Source organism: Anopheles merus, chromosome 2L, assembly GCF_017562075.2.
Source record: "Anopheles merus strain MAF chromosome 2L, AmerM5.1, whole genome shotgun sequence".
NCBI classification, from domain to species: domain Eukaryota; kingdom Metazoa; phylum Arthropoda; class Insecta; order Diptera; family Culicidae; genus Anopheles; species Anopheles merus.
In genome coordinates, this window is record NC_054083.1 from 48,497,535 (window position 1) to 48,516,654 (window position 19,120).

The 19,120-nt window shown below is 47.3% G+C and overlaps 1 protein-coding gene across 13 annotated transcripts in view; it reads right to left on the reverse strand.

Moving 5' to 3' along the window:
• LOC121593573 (high affinity cAMP-specific and IBMX-insensitive 3',5'-cyclic phosphodiesterase 8) overlaps positions 1 to 19,120 on the reverse strand; it is a 141,491-nt gene that overhangs the window by 51,569 nt on the left and 70,802 nt on the right. For 4 of the 13 annotated variants that reach the window (XM_041916045.1, XM_041916047.1, XM_041916043.1 and 1 more), the window contains one exon: positions 15,791 to 15,820. The exons of 2 other annotated variants lie outside the window; for them this stretch is intronic. In XM_041916045.1, coding sequence (XP_041771979.1) covers positions 15,791 to 15,820 — 30 coding nt within the window. Of the gene's footprint in view, positions 1 to 10,330; positions 10,730 to 10,798; positions 10,859 to 12,249; positions 12,421 to 15,790; positions 15,821 to 17,024; positions 17,997 to 19,120 lie in introns of those variants that run through there. 7 more of the 13 variants (XM_041916052.1, XM_041916051.1, XM_041916058.1 and 4 more) reach the window with 6 other exon arrangements.

The window sequence follows — 19,120 nt, forward strand, 5'->3', positions numbered from 1 at the left end:
TTTCGAAATCGATTATTGCAATTTCAGGTTTGCAGCAAAGAAGAGGTGGGAGAACAGGAGTGGATGGTTTTAAGATTGATAGGATGTTATTGAGCAGCTTACGGATAATCTAAACAATAACAGGAAAGTTCGTTGGTTCGATTAAGAGATTGCCCCTTTTCAGTCAAATGTATTGTGTTGATACAAGAGAAACGTTTTAGGTGTTTTAAGTAAATAAAAGTGGTTGAAAGGGATTGATTGTTTGTGGATTATCAGTCAGTGATTCAATTAAAGCGTTGGAAAGAGTTGAAGGAACTTTATTCAAAGAATAATGTGCTTTTATTCCAGGTTCGTATCCTACTCAAAAGGGAAAACCATTCGCGATGTTTTAGATGAATGCATTTGAAACCCTCAAATCGCTGTTCAGAACGTCCCCTTTGTGGTTGTATTGTTTTAATAAGCGCTAAAAGATACACCGTTTGCATACTTTCGTGCGTTTTGATGTTTTTAAGCGTTATTTGAGTTATTTGTAGCAGCTATTCCCTTCAGAAAGGAAAGATGAAGAAGCAAAGAGGAGGAAATACTCATTTGAGACTATAACAAGAACTACAAAACGCAAAATAATACAACCAACAGTTAAAAGTTCATCAATCGCACATTAGCACCATCTGTGCGTGGTATCACCGAGGTAGCGCATTTAAATTACCAGCGTAAAATAATACTGGAAAAAAAACATCCCACCGGCTGAAAGACCGGGCTGCAACTAATCACACGGCAGCAAAGAACGTGCTAACTCAATTTTTCAAACGCTCTAAGAAAACGTCCCCGGTCTGGTGAGCATGCGACATAATCCGCATTCAACGCCGTTCCCCCCTCAGGGCGTTTGTCGTGAACTAATTACAATCACACTAATGGTCGCTAAATTTCTGCAATTAGCAACTTTATCTATCTGCGAAGATCCAGTGCACCCGTGGTCCGTGGCGGGATCTATGACGGGAAGGCGATACAAAAAAAAAGAAAGAATCAACGGTACGCAAAACTCTTCTAACGACACAAAACCGTTGACATCTTTCCACTGAGCGACACTGATTGTTTATCATGTTTTTTTTTGCATCTGTGTGTACTGGCAGGTGTGTACGTAGGAGAAGAGCAGATGGAAATAAATTTATGTTTTTCAAGTTTGCAAAATCTTATAAGCGTCTCCATCTCGCGCCAACTCCTACCGCCAACGTGATTTTGCACGGATGCAATCATGGGCCTGCCGGCGGGAGTTACTGTTGTTCACGCTGACCAGCACCGTTGGATCTGTTGCTATGGTTATAGAACGAAGCACAGCTTTGGCGAGCCGGTGGAAAGCTTTCGTTTCGGAAAACGACGGTGCGCCAAGTATGCTCAAGCCGCTGGCACTGACGATAAACTTTTTAATGGAAATTGGATGCTGGAAGCCCGGTCAGCCCGGAAGTGCACTTCCATTCGTTCCCTTTGCACACGCGGCCAAGCTGGTCCATTCCCCGAAAAGGCGCAAACAACACACAGCGGTGTATAGGGCACAGCAGCACAAAACTGTACATCATTAGCATTGCGCCGTGCATCGATGGAGGATCATCGATCGGCCCCGTCTATACAGGGGGTTTAATAAATGGTTGTTTTTCTGCTTGACCGAGAAGAGGTGAGGAGGTTAGTGGGCGTGTTCGGTGAGCATTTCCAACCCGGCCATTTTCCAACCGATTCGGTTGTGTACGTGTGTAATGCTTACTCAATCGAACGTGAGGGATCGATATTACAACCTCCGTATTACAAACCCTTGGCCGTTATCTGCCCCGGTATCGTTCAAGCATCGTGGTAGTGCGTCGTAAAAGCGACCGGAAGTGGTCGATGGAAAGTCGATGCGAATAGTCTAGAGGCTAGGGCTAGGCCGGAGCCGGAGGACGCTTTTCCGGCTCGATGAACAACACGGAATCCGGTATGGCGGCATCATCATCATCATCCGATGAAGCCTTCGGCTCGTCCTTTCGGTGTGTCTGAAGTGCGACGAAAAAGGTTTATTTTTATCCGCACTCACTTCATCAAGCCGTGTTGAGCCGACACAGTAACGAAGGGGAGAAAATAAAAACGAGCAGCATCTTATTGCTCTTATTTAGGGAAAGAGATGTTTCTTTCGATAGTTAACAGAAAGGACTGTAAAGAAATTGGTTTCTTCTTACTTCAAAGCTTTCTATTAGATATTATTTTTAAAGATTTTTGTTAAGAGCAAGTTCTCTGCCCACTGGACGGAGTGGAAATGAAGGGATGACAGTATCTCCACTGATGCTTGAACGGTCCGTGTTTTTCGAATCAGTCTCACACCGGACACTAGGTGACAATATGTTCCGCTTCACTGCCACAACCGGCCGAGCAACGTCCGGAGGGCTTATTGTGCGATAAAAATAAACGGTTCCGTACGAAATATTGCTCCTAAAAAAACAAAAACTACCCTGGAGTTGCTTGCCTTATGTCCATCGTTATCTGGTATGGTCCCACTTACCAGCCCGGTGGATGCCTAGTCCGTCAATTGGAAAATTGGTATCATCGGGATTTACGAGCTTTCTGTCTGTATCTCTTTCCCGTAAAAAAACAAAACACTCCCCAAACCAAAACTCGACCGCAATCAATCGATAAATCAAATCCATCGCTGGCCGACAGTGTTCGCGTTTTAAAAATTCATTCCCTTCCCGGGACGTCCCAAATGATAAATATCATTTGTGGCAGAACTTTTAAAAGCAAAACACGGTCAAACATAAGCGGTGGACTCTCTCTCTCTCTCCAACGGAATGGTGGGGCGTGTGATTGGAAGCAACGCGTGGCCGTGTTTGTTAATTTTCCTTTCGCTTTATTTATGCTCGCTCTCCAGTGGCATGGTACTAAATGACGAGAATAATCGTCTTCTGTCTATTGGGGGGAAGGTGAAAGAAATTGGGGAGTAAGATGCTACCTCGAAAGTAGATAAAAGTTTGACACTTGTTTCCGTTGGATAAACACAGCACAAGACGCTCATCTGCTGCTGCTGATGCTGCTACTGCGCTATAACTCGATCTCAATATTTGATGGATTTCCTTCCCTTCGAAACGACTTAACTTCATTTAACCTTCAGAATCGCGGGGCTGGGAGGCCGAAAAGTTGACGAGCATTGTTGGGCTGGTAAATTTAATTAAAACATTACAACAACAGTTAAGCAAGTGTAGCAGAACACGGCTGAACCCCGATCCAGCAGAAGGAACGCCACGGATTGATCCATCCCCTTTCCTCTCTTTCTTGGTGCTTTTTCTTGTGTGTTCGGATAAAGTTAAGCTTTCTTGCGAAAGTTTACCACCGCTGCTTGCAGCGATGTAGGCGTGTAGGGAGGATGTCGCTGGTCTTTGCGGTTGCACGAGCACCGGCGCCTAAATGTGGAGTGTGGAGGCTGGCGTTTGTTTGGAAGAGTGCAGTGTGCAGCGCACGGGTTTCAAAATCGTGTAACGGCTCTAATTACTCGTAATTTTGTTTTGTTCCGGTGCAGTTGAAGGGAGTTTGGTTTGGTGAAGGAGAAAAAAAAACCGAGAATAATTTTGTTCTATCCACCGATGTGAACTTTACAGTAATGAGTAGAAGCACTTGTGTAGAATAACAGAGTGCTCGAGTTTCACGTAAGCTCTAGTGGGATAAAGGAACGCAAAATAAAATCAAAGAGATGAAAACCTCGATGAGAGTACCATGCATTCTATTTAGCGCGGATATTGCACGCTTTTCATGGTCTCATAAAGCGCTTTTCACTGGGGGAAAACTATTTTCCACTATTTTAAAAACAAACCACAAAGCAACCAACCAAACCGAGCTATTTCTGGGTAAACTGTACCCATTTTTGCATAGTTTTCACCCACAGTACTACACCACTGAATGTGTGTCTCTCGCTTCAACTCGACCTACTTAACCGACGAAAAAGAAATAAACTTTATCCTGCGGGCGTTTTTAAGGATGCTTGAAAGTAAACTTAATCCCCCTGACGAAAATAGCAACGTCAAAAGGGTATCCGTTCTGGAGGAAGGGGCTACAACGGCATAAGGGGAGTTGCTTTGATGCAAAAAACAACACATGCAACGTTACACTTAGATGAAAGCTCTCTTTGTGAGGACGAAATTGGTTGCGGAAGCAAAGAACCTGGAAACCCTCTCACTAATTCCGCTGCCATGACAACAGAGTAGCGTTACATCGCACAATGGAATGTGGTGTAATTCAGCTCAAGTATGCTATGGAATTTGTGCATTTATTTTCTCTGTACTGTTCTAGAAGTGAATACATTGCTACTGGAAACCGGCATACTGGCAACAATCGGACAAGTTGAACATTCGTCCCATTTAGTTAATAACGCTTTAGATGAGCGAAAGCCCTTTTAATTGTGAAAAAAGGCGGAACTATCCTAAGCCCTTGCTCGATCTCCTTCAACCAGCTAACAAGTGTACCGCTTAGCGTAACATGTGTCACCGGGCTTTGCAGCGCTTGCAACACTTCCACTTGCCTTATCTCGTTACGCACACGGTGCCAAATTAATTGCCATTAACTATTCTCTCAGTACCGAACCGCTCACGAGGCCCGTTACCAGGAAACCTATTCTACACGTGGCTCTAAAAGTTCCTTTTTGAAGCGTTCGGCACTCGAGCTCGAGATCCGGCCGGGCATAGGATTAGCACTGCCCCGGGGTTCCACTCAAACGAAAAGAGCGCATCGCCACCGCAGAGCTAGCAAAGGAAGGGGATTAGATTTTTATGTCCACTAATTTAGTGTGTGTACGACTTTAAGGGTGGGCTTATGCACTCAATCTATTAGCAGGAGAACCACCCCGGAGGGACCACTGGCAATTAAGGGACGGTTGATAAAAAGTAGCATCCATTTTTGCGGCACGATTTGTAACGAGCGTACTTAGTAGCTGAACGACTTCTGACACGGTGAATTGCAGGCAGACAGTCAGCAGACAGTGATCGACACTGCCCCCAGGGGATAATTTGTGCGGATCTAAGGAAGAGCTTAACCGAGCTCATTTTTCCAAGAAAGCGAGTCTCTTTGCATTCAAGACAAACAATCAAGACAACGATTTCAGACCGATACAAATCGTTTTAATATATTGAATTGTTTAAAAGCCCTGCCATGATCGGCTTAAAACGTCCTAATGCCATCTTGCGCCTCTTCAATGATCACACATTTCTCCACACCTCCGTGCATTAGCCACGCTTGACAACAGGAAACTCTATAAATATCACGTCACCCAATCAGCCATGCACATTAGGTCGTTTAACCAATTAGCCACCAGCCAATCCAATCCGAACTACTAAACCGTGCTCAATAATCGTGGAAAAACGCACCCGACCAGTGACGGTATCGAATCGTATTAGTCGGATTTTCCACATCATTGCTTTTTCTACATTTCGCTTTACGCACTCGGCTCACCGGCACACGACTGTCGACGGCCGGGGGGTGGCTGGAGCCCGTCAACGAGCGACCCCCCCCCCCCCCCCACATAAGCATTGTAGAAGAAGGGGCATGGAAGTATGGTGGCACTAGCAAAAACGGCACAAGGTTTCATCCAAACGAACGAAACGAACTTTCCCACGGCTTATCGATTCTGTCCGTACGCTGGTGTAGACTACGGCTGGCTCAAGCCATCGACAGTGTGTGTTCTCAAGACCCCCACTGGCCGGGAAATGGGCCATAGCTAATAAGGATGTTACGCCAGATCGATTCTTGTCTGCACTCTTGTCTTGTCTTGGCACACAACACAGCAGCGGGGACGGCGACGGTATATTCAGATTGCTTCACACACTTACTTAACTTCATTTCAAACAACCGGGATTGCATAGCGCATAACCTCGGTTCCTCGGTATAATGTATTCAGGGAAAAGATGACTCGATCTATGCTGCTACAAACGTGTCTTCAAACCCAATCCGACAAACCCTCCCAATATAGAGTGTAGATATCGTACGCCAAAAACCCATGTAGCGACGGCAACAGCAGCAGCAGTTAGCGTGCCCGTGTCACGGGTAAACATGCGCCATCGCAAGCTGTAGCTCCGGCTACTCCGGGCTGTAGGGCTATAGAGGGGCGCGTGTGTTTGGAGGAGACACCAGTGGGACGAGCGCGTGCTAACAAGCAATTAAATGCAGCCGTAACAAACTTTTACAGAACTTCTCCTCTGGCGTGGGGGGAGTGGTGGCGTCGGTGTGCGGGCACTACTCGTACTTGAGTTCTTCTCCATCTGCGTCAGAGGCGTGAGGGTTCGTTTTGCACCCTCACAATCACGGAAACCGCCGCGCGTCCTCCCCGTGCTTCTCAAGCCGTCGTATTGCGCCACCCAAACAAACAGAGATTCATTTCATGACTTTTCTTCTCCTCCTCCCATGGAAGAGAGGAAGACGGTTGGATTGTTGTCGCTGTTTTCTGCGTGTTTTGCTATCGATAAGAAAAGCGCGAAGGTCGATGGTAATGCTCCAATTCGTCACCCAGCACCGCTAGGAGCTTGGGCACCACCAGGTTGTTGTGGAAACAGTGGGAAGAAGGGGGGGGGGGGGGGAGGAAAGTACACAAGGCAGAACCGAGTCAGGTATGGCAACCTTCACCTTTGTTATGTACAAGGTACCGATCCCGGTTTGCACCTTTCTCGAACGAAGAAGTCTATCACTTCCGTTCTTGCTGTGCTCATCCGGTCAGCGATACAGCATGGCACGAAGCCAATGTCAGGGAAGGTCTGTGATCGACCAGACACTTTAAGGTGTAAAAGTTTCATTGCAAAGAAGGGGGAAGGAAATTAAACAACTTCACAAAAACTCATCTCAACTCTCAGAACAACTAGCCTGCGATTGGATAGGCCTGCCACTCAAAATGATAATGAAAGCAGAACGGATTTCAGAGCATTAAATGATTTCGTTTCCTCTGCAAGAAAGTCTCCCTATACTTTCTGCCTTGCTCATGGATTATTCAGTTGAAGAAGGGTAAAGCTAGGTTAAAAAGGGAACTAAAACGGAAAAATGGAGATGTCTGCCGATTGGCTCGATTGAGGGAAAGAGTCCTTGGGCTTTATTATTGTTTACCTTTTCTACCCACGTTTTGCTTTATTTGTGAAAATACGCTTTACATTTTTGCTGGTGAAGTCGCTTTTCCTCATTCTAGAGACCTCATTTTAATAGCTCATACATGAAATTGCATTCAATGAGCGATGAAGCTAAAGGCTTGAGAATCTACTGACTATTTTGCATTGCGGGAATTCCTTAGCAAGCAACAGGATGTACAGCCCCAAACCGATACCACCTGTTGGTTTGCGCCTCACAACATCAGTGTGATCGGCAAAATTAATATACTAATCGATGATCGCGTCCCGTCGATAATGATCGGTTGCGCGTAAGGGTTGCGGAAACTCAACGCTTGGCTTGGCCAGCTCGCGTATACACCGATCTCTGCACCTTGGCGAGTGTTTGAACGGAATCTCCACAACAACTCCCCCGCTGTGGGATGCTTCAAGATGCTATCTCGCTACGACGATGACGACCACCACAACAACCCCGAACTGATAAGCAGCACCATTCCTCGGGTGTGGGAGGAATTGAACACACACACACACACACACACACACACACACACACACACACATCCCTGGCTCTCCCGCTCATTCTTCACGGAAGTTTTGAGCTCCTTATGGATGGAAGTAAGTTGCTCCTCTTCTGCCTTGTGAATGGTGCTGTTACACACAAAAGTTTTCCATTAACTTCGCGCACAAACTATTGCCCTGCTGGTGGTGCTGGAGACCTAGCACAGGGGAAGAAGTTTTCAAGTTTACGTAAACTAACATTTACTTTGTGATGACGTGAGACGAGAAATTCGTTGGGACGCACCAGCCACACTAGCAACCAAGAATTTGGAGTTTTTCCACACTTTGTGACCTTTGTAACCGTTCGCCTGTATTCTCGCGCGTATGCTGTACCTGAGAAGCTTACGAACCTCAAAGATGCATTGCATAACTTCCCGCCTAGCTCGGGGTCGGTTCACAGCCTACCCAAGGCCACCCAGCACCCCAGCGGATTGCCATGGAGCAGCGGAGAGGATGCTCCGATTCTTATCTGTTGCGCGCAAAGATTCAAACGCTGGAATGTACATACACGCACGCACACACAGATACAGTGACTGCGCGTGTTTGTTTGGTTTGTGCGCGATGGCCCATAATTGCTGCCGCTGGGGCTGTTTGGGTAGTGGTTTGCAAAAGGGTTTGCTCACAATCACGCTCACGAGCTGTAGTCCGTAGTGAACCCAGGGAGTCATCAAAATTTGCCCAACTAGTTCACTTCTCGCATGCAGTCGGGAGATGCCGAGGAACTTGGCACGTCGTGCCGAAAAGATGGCGCTTATTGATTCTAATAACTCTTCATGCTAGCCTTTGGGGGCACAAGATTCGCTCTGGGCGAGCAAGGTGAGGTCGTGTAGGTCTTTGTGTACATGATCTTCCAGATACAGGTGCTAATGGCACAGCACTCCAACCCCGTGTGGTGGTCACAAGCACGTCGTTTAACGAATGTCTTTCGCATGATAGTTTCAAATTGGGGCACTAACACCGCACTTACCCACCTTGGGAAAGGTGGTTTCGGAATCGTTTGATGTTTGCAGCGGAGACCTGCATGAGAATTAGTAGTGTACCCCGGGCTGGGTAGCATGTGTGTGTGTGCGCAGACACTATTGAAATGTAATCGAACACTGCTGCTGCGGCGGGGTGAAGTGTATGACCCACCTCCACTACAATGTACAATGTTGCCGCTACACGAGAGCACATTCGAGAATACACATTGCCACACTATATAGCGCCACCGAGGCTCCGTGAGGCGTACACCCGAGAGTGCACCGTACCGCAGCAGCGGTGTGTGTGTGTAGAAAAATCGTCATTCGTCCACCGTCCCAGACATGTTGATAGACATCGGTCAATGTCAACCGCTGTTCGCATGACATGATATCATCAGCTCATTAGTATAGTTGACAATGGTCGCTTCGTGTGCCAAGAGAACCGGCAAGAGACTGCTCGGAGGGAGGGCGAGGCCCAGGAGTTCGGTTGAACGTCACGCGCTAATATTTAGTGACGCTCGATACGTGCAGGCGTTTCTGTCCCCTTCCAATAATTGTTGGGCATTAGACGTTGGAAGAGAACTGCGAAGTACTCGGTGATAGATGTTGGAGCGCATCATTCGTTTTTTTTCTTTTCGTCCCCAAAGATTAGATCCTGAAGAGGAATTCGATCATTCACTTCACAATACTGCGCAACACAGCACCACTTTCAAGAAGATCTAATAGATCGATAGCCGAACACCGAACTCATTCATCAGTTCTTTATTGCCGGATATCAACTTGTTGCGCTGCTGAACAGAGCACCGGAACCCTGCCAATCTGTTCCAAAGCAAAGCAAAGGAAGGGAACAAAAACACACACCACAAATAGAGAAGAGCACCACGGATAACGAAACATCCGAAACATGGAAACCCACACCGACAATGCTATCTTATCGCGGCCGCGCGTTTGCTTCACGCCAGAGATATGCGCCAGATTACTGTTCTTTGTAGGAATCTCCTAAAGGCTAAAGCTCTTTCTACGCTGTCGTACGAGAGGAAGCATTTTCAACAGCTTATTCCCCCATCGAGGTCTACCCTGAAATGTATGTACCTCCTCCCGTGTATTACTCCCGTCTAGCAGAACTTCCCACTCCCACTTCCCTATGGGAATGATCAATCTTTAGGACATTATCTGGGTCAATTGCTCCAACAGTCGCGGGCGGGGTGAACAATACCGAACAGCAGGAGTGTTTCGTTACAACAATTGGTTACAGCTCGCTACCTACTCCTGCGATACTGCTTCCCTTTCGTGTTTGTCGATAGGAAGCGGAAGTTTGATCCCAGTAAATGGCGAACAGAAACGCGGAGCGGAAGCGGTACACGGTACACAGGAACAATCGTCGAATCCACCGGAAATCGATACCGATGAAGGGCGAATTTATTGGATTGCTAGCCTTGCCCTGTTTTTCTCCCCCGGGGTGAGGATGATAATTGATATTTTCACTAAACACTTTGGAAGTGGCATTAGATGTGAAAGGGGAAATTAGAGGGTTGCCATCAAACTATCGTCAATCGTTGTTTTGTGGGTGATTCTTTCGATGAGTTTTTTTGCAATTAAAGCCTTATGATGACTTCAATGTTAAAGTCCAAAAACAAGCTTTCAGAACAAACATTAATAGCTTGGTTCTGAACGTTTTAAGAGAACTTTTCTTGCACTTTCTTCAATTATTCTTCTAACTGACGGAACCGAGCTGCTACTTACGTGTATAATCCATCATCGAGCTATGGTGCGCCATCGGGGTTCAGAACAGATGACGTCACTGGCAGGCGTCACAACAAAATCACACACACACACAGCACAGAAACACGCTCGTAACCCTCTCGTTTCTGTTGGGTTTTTTGGCCTTTTGTACCACTCAATCGTTTTGTGATTTTGAAAACAATTCCCCGTTCACCGTGTTTCTGGGGCCGGGGTGTTCTGTCGTCCTGTGTCGCGATATGTCTGCCCCAGGGAATGCTTGCACACAAACACACATACACACACACAGAAACTTTGCACACTGTTTGCTTTAGCCCTCTGCCGGAAATGGTTTCCTTCGGAATGCCGGAACTAACACTTCACTTTCAGCAGCACGCAACGTGGACCAACCTGTACAGGGGTGAATCGATTTTTTGTTGTAGTATCACTGTAATACTGCTGCTGCTGCTGCTGCTGCTGCTTCTTGCATACCCGATACACCGGAAATAGAGTGTGCTGAAACTTCCGCCCAACCATAAGCCGAGACAGGTCCTAAGGACATGAAGAAAGTGGTGTACAGAAAGGGGAAAGGCGAACCCGTCGTAATCTTGCTCGGATAGCTGTGACTTTGAGTTCACGGTGCACAGGGAGTTATGTGAGGTCCCTGTTGGCGTTGTCGCCCGTACACTTGGTTGAACTTATGACACAGAAAGCAGAGCTAAGGAGATCTGGAAGCGATTTACTTTAAAACGTGTTGCTTAAAGTGAATCTGTGGTCTGTTCTGACTGAGAATATGTGCATTCCCGCTGAACCCAAAGTAAAGCAATATCGAACAAGTAATAACACATCTGCTAGGGAGCAGCTAGCAGGCAAAATCTTTTTACTGGGACAAACGCAACGGAATGCAGCAACCACAATACGAGACGTCCTTGAGCTTGGAGCAGAGAGAAAAAAAGCTCCCAGTCCTCCCCATTGGAGAGACCGTCGAGAGACAGTAAGCTTACCGAACCGGACCGTCCTCCGCGTTCCCCTACCCGATGAGAAAATAATTAAAAGTCCACCAAAATGAGAAAATAAATTGAAAAGTACATCGCGATCCTTTCGGCCTTGGGGCTTCGGATGCTGCCACTGGAGCACTTTTTCCTCCCTTTTTTCTCTAAATTGAACCACATTGTGACCGCAAACAACAAGCACTTGCGTGCATTCGTTTGTGTGTGTGTGTGTGTGTGCTGGTGATACACAGGTGGTTTTCACGTTTCACGTTTGCTTCAGCGCGAGTCTTGTGAAGTGAAAAATTCTCCATTCACCAACCGATTTGTCCCAAAACGCAGAAAAAAAAAACATCAAACAGTAGAACGCACAACCCTTTTGGGTTGCCACCTCCTAATGGCACGTTCTGTTTGCTTGCAGCCAAACGCAAATGCCGAGCAGAGGTTCCAGTTGAAATCTTTGTAACAGGTACACGCGATTTGTGCGATCAAACACACACAAGGTGGCGAAGTGGAGACGGTTTGCTTACGGTAGCCAGGAACAGAAATACTGTGTTTTTTTCTGTGAAGAAAAGTACGTCTCTGAATACGCGGGATGCCGTGTTTGGATAGAAATGAACAATTTTTTCGTTTATTTTTATCATTGCCACCATCGCGCCATCATAACCACTTGCATATTTTTGCACATTATTTTGGTGTGTATGATTTCTGTTTTTATTTCAAGTTTCGCTTTACCGCTCTAAACACACACACACACATACAACCATGCTCACACACGTCACAGAAGAAGCGAGGTTGCCACCGAGAAGGAAGAAGAGAAACAAAAACAAAAAAACGGCAAAACAAAACGTCACTGTATCGACTTTCAAATCACAAGGTGAGTGTCGTCGCAGTGACTTAAAATCGTGTGCACAACCGTTCGTCTCCGTTGCGGTCGGAGAGGCGCAACCTCACCCGTAACGCACCCGTCGTAACGCACCGCGTAGTAACGCCTCACACCGCGCAATATCTCGCTGCAAGAACACGCGCGCTCTCCAGTGGTACGGGATTTCGGGATTGCTGTTTTTGGAGCTTGCCGTCACTCGCGTGTACACTCCAACGCCGAGCGCCCTACTGACGAGACCGTTGGGGCTGCCGAGCGATAGAACTACTAACGACCGAGCCACGGTGTACGGACGACGATATGCACACACACACGTACATGGCGCTGCACGGCCTAGAATTAATCAAACGAAATAAGGGAAAAACAGCGACGACGGTCGGCGGTGGCACGAAATATCTGCCGCCCCACCTGAGGGAAGGGAGCAAAAGGGTGTGTGAGTGTGTGTAGCGAACAGCTGCCCCGGTGTACGATATCGGCTGGTGTGGTACGGAATCGTGCACACATACCGTGATAGTGAACGGACTCTCCGTAACCTAACCTCTGTGTCTGTGTGGCTGAATTCCCTTCAAAGCAAGCGTGAGGGCGGGAGAAGGGAAGGGTGTAAAGGACTGGTTCACGAAATCACAATCAAACACTGCGCTCGGGCGCTGTGGGTACGCGTACAGAACGAACGAACGCGTGCTTGGGTAGTGTGGTACAGATGGTACACTACCCCGTGCGAGATTGCAAATCAAAAGCTGCAGGTGAAAGGGGACCCGTTGCGGAGAGGGGAGGAATAAAACGACGCTCCCACCCGACTCCCTCACAGCCCTTTTTTTGCTATACATTCAGGTGCTGTTATTCGAGATAGTCAGCTGTGTATCTGCTAGGCAAAGAGAGCGCGCGAGCGAGAGAGAGAGAGAAAGAGAGAGGACGATCATCTGCTCTCTTTTCGGTACAGGCCAGTGATGCTGAGCCACACAGATAAGGAAGCACTCATTCTCGACCTCGCCGCTCTCATTAGCACTCCTGCTGAGTGATTCTCATCGCCGCGCACTGATTGCTAGTGAGATGACCACTCATTCTCTCACTGCGTGCCAGCCATCGTGCAGCGTGCGGCCTACTGCAATGTGTGTGGAGGGCCCTTAGTACACTAAGAAACCGCAGCTTTGTGCGCTTCTGATGGGGTTGCACTCATGATGGGGCAGCTGATCACGAGTATTACATCCAATGAAAAGAGAGAGAGAGAGCACGACAGTCAAACAAGGCCACTTGCAAGAGCTCGTGATGACCATCTGGTCCAGATCATGACAGCTGATAGATCTTCCTCGTGGGAAATCCAAGCTAATCCGCGTGTTGGTGTAATGTGACTAATGATGGTATGCATTTTTAATCTTCATCACACGCTGGAGGGCAAGAAGACTGGTTGACCAATGACCAGTGAGTGATTTAAATTGTAACCAGACTTTAACAAGGCAAATGAAAGGAAATGTTGTAAAATTGTCACCACCATCGTTAGCGTCACTAATGTCTCTGTGCGAGAGCTCTCTCCAGTAGACGTTACAAACCACAAGTGCGCGCTCCAAACAGCAACCAGACCGGTGGTGTTTGTGGTTTTTATCGTAACCGTTTTCTGCTTCCACTTGTTTGCGTACTCATGTTTTTGTTGTGGTTGTTGTTTACGCAATGTGGGGATGTCGTGCTCTTGCGCCACAAAACGATCGGAGACAATTTTACCAACACACAACGGCTAGAAAGAGCTTTCGGGAAAAAAACAGTTGTTATCGCGCTCTATCGTAAACAACGTGTTCGCCCTCTTGGAGCGGAGAAATAAAGGCAACCCTCCCTAAGGAAGGCTGTAATTCATCAGTAAGATTTTCGCACAATGTTACCACATACTCGTGTAAGTATTTTTCAATTTTACTGCAATAAATCAAGCACTCTAATTCACTGTCCCGCACGCCCCAAAAACGATGAGCAAACGATTACAGCTCCCGCTCAAGAACAAATAATCCCCTTTTCATAATAGGACACGCCAAGCGTGTTCGTGTGGGGTAGAACGATTTAAAAACAACACACACGCTCTCGCCAGCAGCTTTTTTTTACGGTCTCTGACCCAAATGGCTGTGGTGAGTATAATTCATTCTGCTAGATTTATTAAATCCGATTCAAACGATATATTCCCTCCGGGCAATACCGGGTGACACCGAGCGCGTTTCAACACGTCCCATAATTGCCCGCCAGCCAGCCGGACGGGAGGGCTACTGAGCTACTGTGTGAGTTTTTGGCCCGGATCTACCCCGCACAGCACACAACACCGAAAATTCCCAAGCGCAAAGTCATAGTGCGCCCCAGCATCAGACGGGGTGAAAGGGAGAACAAGAGCGTAAAAGGTTTATGCAAATATGAGCCGAGCAATAAATAACGTCAAGCAAGAATTTTGTTTTTCCGGCTGCAAAATAAAAGACACAAGAAAGTAATTTTCGTTTCTGCCCGGTTCGAAGTAGTGTCTTCCTTTTGTATCATACACAAATACACCCCCTGCTCCGATCGTGTGTGTGCACAGTAAATTATGAAGTGTGAAATCAGTGCGCACGTGAGTGGTTGGCGTACGTGCGTGAGATGTGTGTTTTTTTTTGTATGTGCGAGTGGGAAAAGAATGTCAATCGTGAAGATCTTCAGTGCTAATGATTTATTAGCCGATAGGCGTCGGCAAGATTAGAAAACACACTCTTTTAAGCACATTCCTGTCTTGAGTGATTGCCCTTTTGCTTCTATCGATCATCTGCATAGGATTTTAATAAACGCATGTATGGGTTTTCTTTTGAAAAAGATCCTTCAACTATCATTTGTTTGCTTTGTCTACAAAACATGGCCCCAAAAAGTGATAATAAGAACTAAAAATATCTTCCCCTTTCCTGTCAAAAATACACCTTCAGCTAACCAATTCCCACACACTCCCACCGTGACCTATCCGTCTTTGCAGGCTGATAGGCCAAAGATAGGCGTAGGAGGACGCTTCTGCTTGCGCTTTTCAAACCTGCCGCCTTTTGGAGGCACACGATAATCAAAGCGCAAACTTCCCACCCCAACATATCTGTAACTGTTATGAGCCATCGCAGGTGCAAGATCAAAGCGAAACAAAACTCCCAGCTCGCAAAGCGCAACGGTGTTGGAAGAATCACGAAGCGAACAGTGTGCTCGTTTAATCATAGAACAACCCACGCAAAAAAAAAAAACAACTGGCATGAGCTGGGTATTTCCTGTGGATACCGGTGCAAAACGGCACAGAAAAGTTCAAACCCCAATTCAATGAGATGCTACCCCCCCTCTTAGACAGGACAGCGCGCCATAAAATAACAAAACCAGTTACCGGATCGATTCACCCGGTCACGTGACAACCCGGCGCACCTCGCCACTCCCGCACCCGAGGAAGAATGTTCGGTGGGGACCTTGGCAAGAATTGGGGGCTTTTTTTTTGGTTGTTGTTTTCTTGAAGTTCTTGAATAACGCAGTTCGCAACTCGGATGAAGAATGTTGGCACATTCCGATGGATTAGTGTGGGATGTGTGTCGATGAGCGAGGTTAGTCACCGGAGTCGAAATTATAAAAAAAGGAAAAAATCATACTTACTGCAAAACGAGATAAGATTGCGCAACTTACCTGTAATGAGAGAGAAGGAAAGTAAGAGCGTTAGTGAGAACATCGAAATAAAGGAGTCTTCTTTGATACAAGAAGCTATCAATTACGGCAAAAGGATAGTAAATTAGGTTAACACAACCTAACAGCAAACATACTTCAACCACTTAGATTGTACACCACCAGATATGCTATGCGCCTTTGCGCCTCACTCATTTCCATATCATTAACCAGTTCTACCCAACACGGTAATCACGCACAGAAACAACTCTCGCCTAACAACCAACCCTCGCTTCCGGTGTACTGGCAGACCAGTACAAGCGCTTGGAGTGCACTGCCGCCGCCACTCGAAAAGCAGCAAAACCCAGTACTCAATTTGTTATTACTAGTATCGGTAGTACCAGTTCCGCGGCTAGCACTGGCACTGGCTTCTAGCGCACCAAAACTACCAATGCATCCACAACCTGCTCCCGCCGGTGCTGGATGGGATGGGTGCCAAACGGGGTAATTTATTCAAACCTCAGCTTATCGGAACCAGATAACGATACGGAGGGGGGAGAACAAACTATTCTTTGCGGTTCAATCTAATGCACTTTTGCCACGGCAGCAGCACGCCACGCCATGAGCACTGTGCACTGTTATGCACTGGCCAGGGTGGTTTTGTGCCCATTGACTTCGAACACGGCGGCTACCATCCCGGAACAGAGTAATTTCTGTTTTACATTTCAAATTAAATTCACATCCACCTGCAGCACAGACACACACACGCGCGCGCGCGCGTTAGATACTCCATTGGAGCGCGCAACTGGATATCCCTGGATGATGTCGACCTGATGTTGAGCAGAGCGTAGTACAGCTCCCAATCCGTGCAACGTGCTTCATGGTACACGGATGGTTTCGATCGTTTTGAATTTTTACCATCTGCATGTATAATGTAGTCTATCCAACCGACCGTCTGAAGTGGCCACCCGCTTGACGTTAATCTTATCATCCTGGTTTATTAGCTTTTCCCATCACACACAGACACACACAAACACACCCAGACACTGAGTTGGACAAGTAAATTAAGGAGCCACTCTCGCTCTCTCGCTCGTTGCAGTGTGGGACGAGATTTACGTTTCGTGGACTTTATGATATTACACACCCCACTGACACACTGATCGAATCCTGTGAAGATATCATCTTTTTTACTCTCTCTCTCTCTCTACTCCAACAATTTCAAACCTACCATCAACGAGCAGTGCGTCCTCCTCATCGCTAGTGCACTTGTGCTCCAGCAGCTCCAGCTGACAGCAAGCGGTACCGTTCGCAAACTGTTGATCCTCGTCCAGCCCATCTCCACCGGAGATATCCACATCGTCCGGTTCTTCCTCATCCACCGACGGTTGCTCTACGACCGGCGACAACTCCAGGGCCGTCCCAAGCGTCTCCTCCAGCGTGCCCACTGACCCATTGCGCCCACCGTAACTGACCAGCTCGAGCTGGTGCTGCTGCCGCTCGTCATCCTCACTGGCCGTCGTTGAGGGCAGATCGCCATCGTCGCCGTTCACCGTACTGCCGGTAATAATAATCATGTTTGCAGCTTTTTTTTTGTTGTTGTTGATATCACACACAGCGCAACGCACTGGCAGCACCGGAAGAGAAGCGACGGGAACTACACGCACCGGTTTGTGTTTACTGTCAACCAGCGACAAGCTTCCCTTTTCGGTGTCTTAGGGCACTCGAAAAAAAAAAAACACGACACAAACAACACAACCGGATTGTTTCCTGCTTGTCGAAGATGTCGATATTACACGCCTGTGACCGGTGACTTCCGAGCCAGCATAGATACCTTAGATCTTTGATACTCCTTTTTTTTTCGGGCGGCTGATACCCTTCTCTCTCACACACAGAAAAACGCAACACAACTCACTTCGGCTGCGAACGGGCGATATGAAACCACACAAACAGCCTTATCTTGTCTTGGGCGGGTTCTGTGAGGGAAGGAAATTTATTTTCCAACCATCTTCCAAACCGAACCACCGGGTCCCACCTTCGGGGAGTATTTTTTGCCGTTTCTAGGAAGTAGACACAATTTAAGATCACTAGTTTCGATAAATCATTAGGTTGATTGCATTGTCACAAACACACACACAAGCCACACGCGTGCCATAAAGGGAGGTTCATGGCTTACAGAGGAGCCCAGAACGCATTAAAACACCTGTTGAGGAAATTATATTTTTAGAATTATAGCCAAACATTCAAGCTAATCACGACCATCTACTAGGCCTAATATAATAGAATCACTCTAGAAAAAAACACCAACCAACCAAATGGCCTCTCAACATCACTTTAGCAACCTATCGCGATGGCTGTGGCGAGCTCTTCGGCTCTTCGACGCCAAGCCAGGTTACCAGGGCCCTACGCCGTCTCGCATATTGAGCAAACGCCCGAAAGTGATGCCTTTGCGTCAGGCAAGTTGTCGGATATAATCGATTGCAGCTATCACGAAAAACGTGCTTCATTATCTATCAAACCATCGATACCGGGGTTCCGATCCGATTGGCACAAACTGGAACACACCGGTTTAGGGGGCGATTACTCAAGCGAGGAACAGGGATCCGGGAACCTATCCCCTTTTGCTTCTTCTTATTTTTTTTTTTTTTGGTTTAAGGTTCGTGATGTAACCACGCTCTGTGCCACTCTCACTACAACTCCATCCACGTTCACGTGCCGACGGTACGGGACGCCTCGTGGAAAGGACCTTTGGGAAATGGTTCCACAACGACCCTTTTTTCTCCTCTAGTACAGGACCGCAGGTAATTTATGGGGCACTACGGAAAAGGTGTATTTATATTGCAACCTAATTGACGCTAGATAACACCACACATGCACGGTGCTGCACATTCCCGAGTGCCCGAGGCCCTCTATCACTATCAGTGCTCCGGTGCGGCGGTTGTCGATGCCGGCAGGCAATCAACTATAGTGCGTCGTTTCAATTCCGCTCGGCATATTGGTGAGCATAGGCTAATGAGGGGGAATGTAGACTGGGGGCCAGGAGGAAGTGAGAAAAAATAGCAAATCGTATCACACCACACAACAAACAACGTATATGCCGCAGTAACGGACGGTGGGGCTAGAGCGCTAGCTCATACACACCACTGCCTGGGCCCTGTTGGTCACTGGCTGGGCAAACTAGTTTTAGAGCGACGCATTGAGGGAAGGGGACGGACACACTACGTCAGGGTTGAACTTTGAACAAAGCGGCCACTCACGTACACCAGGGACACACGGCGCGAGTTGGACACGGCCCACACAAGATTTTTTTTTGTTGCTGCTTAAACT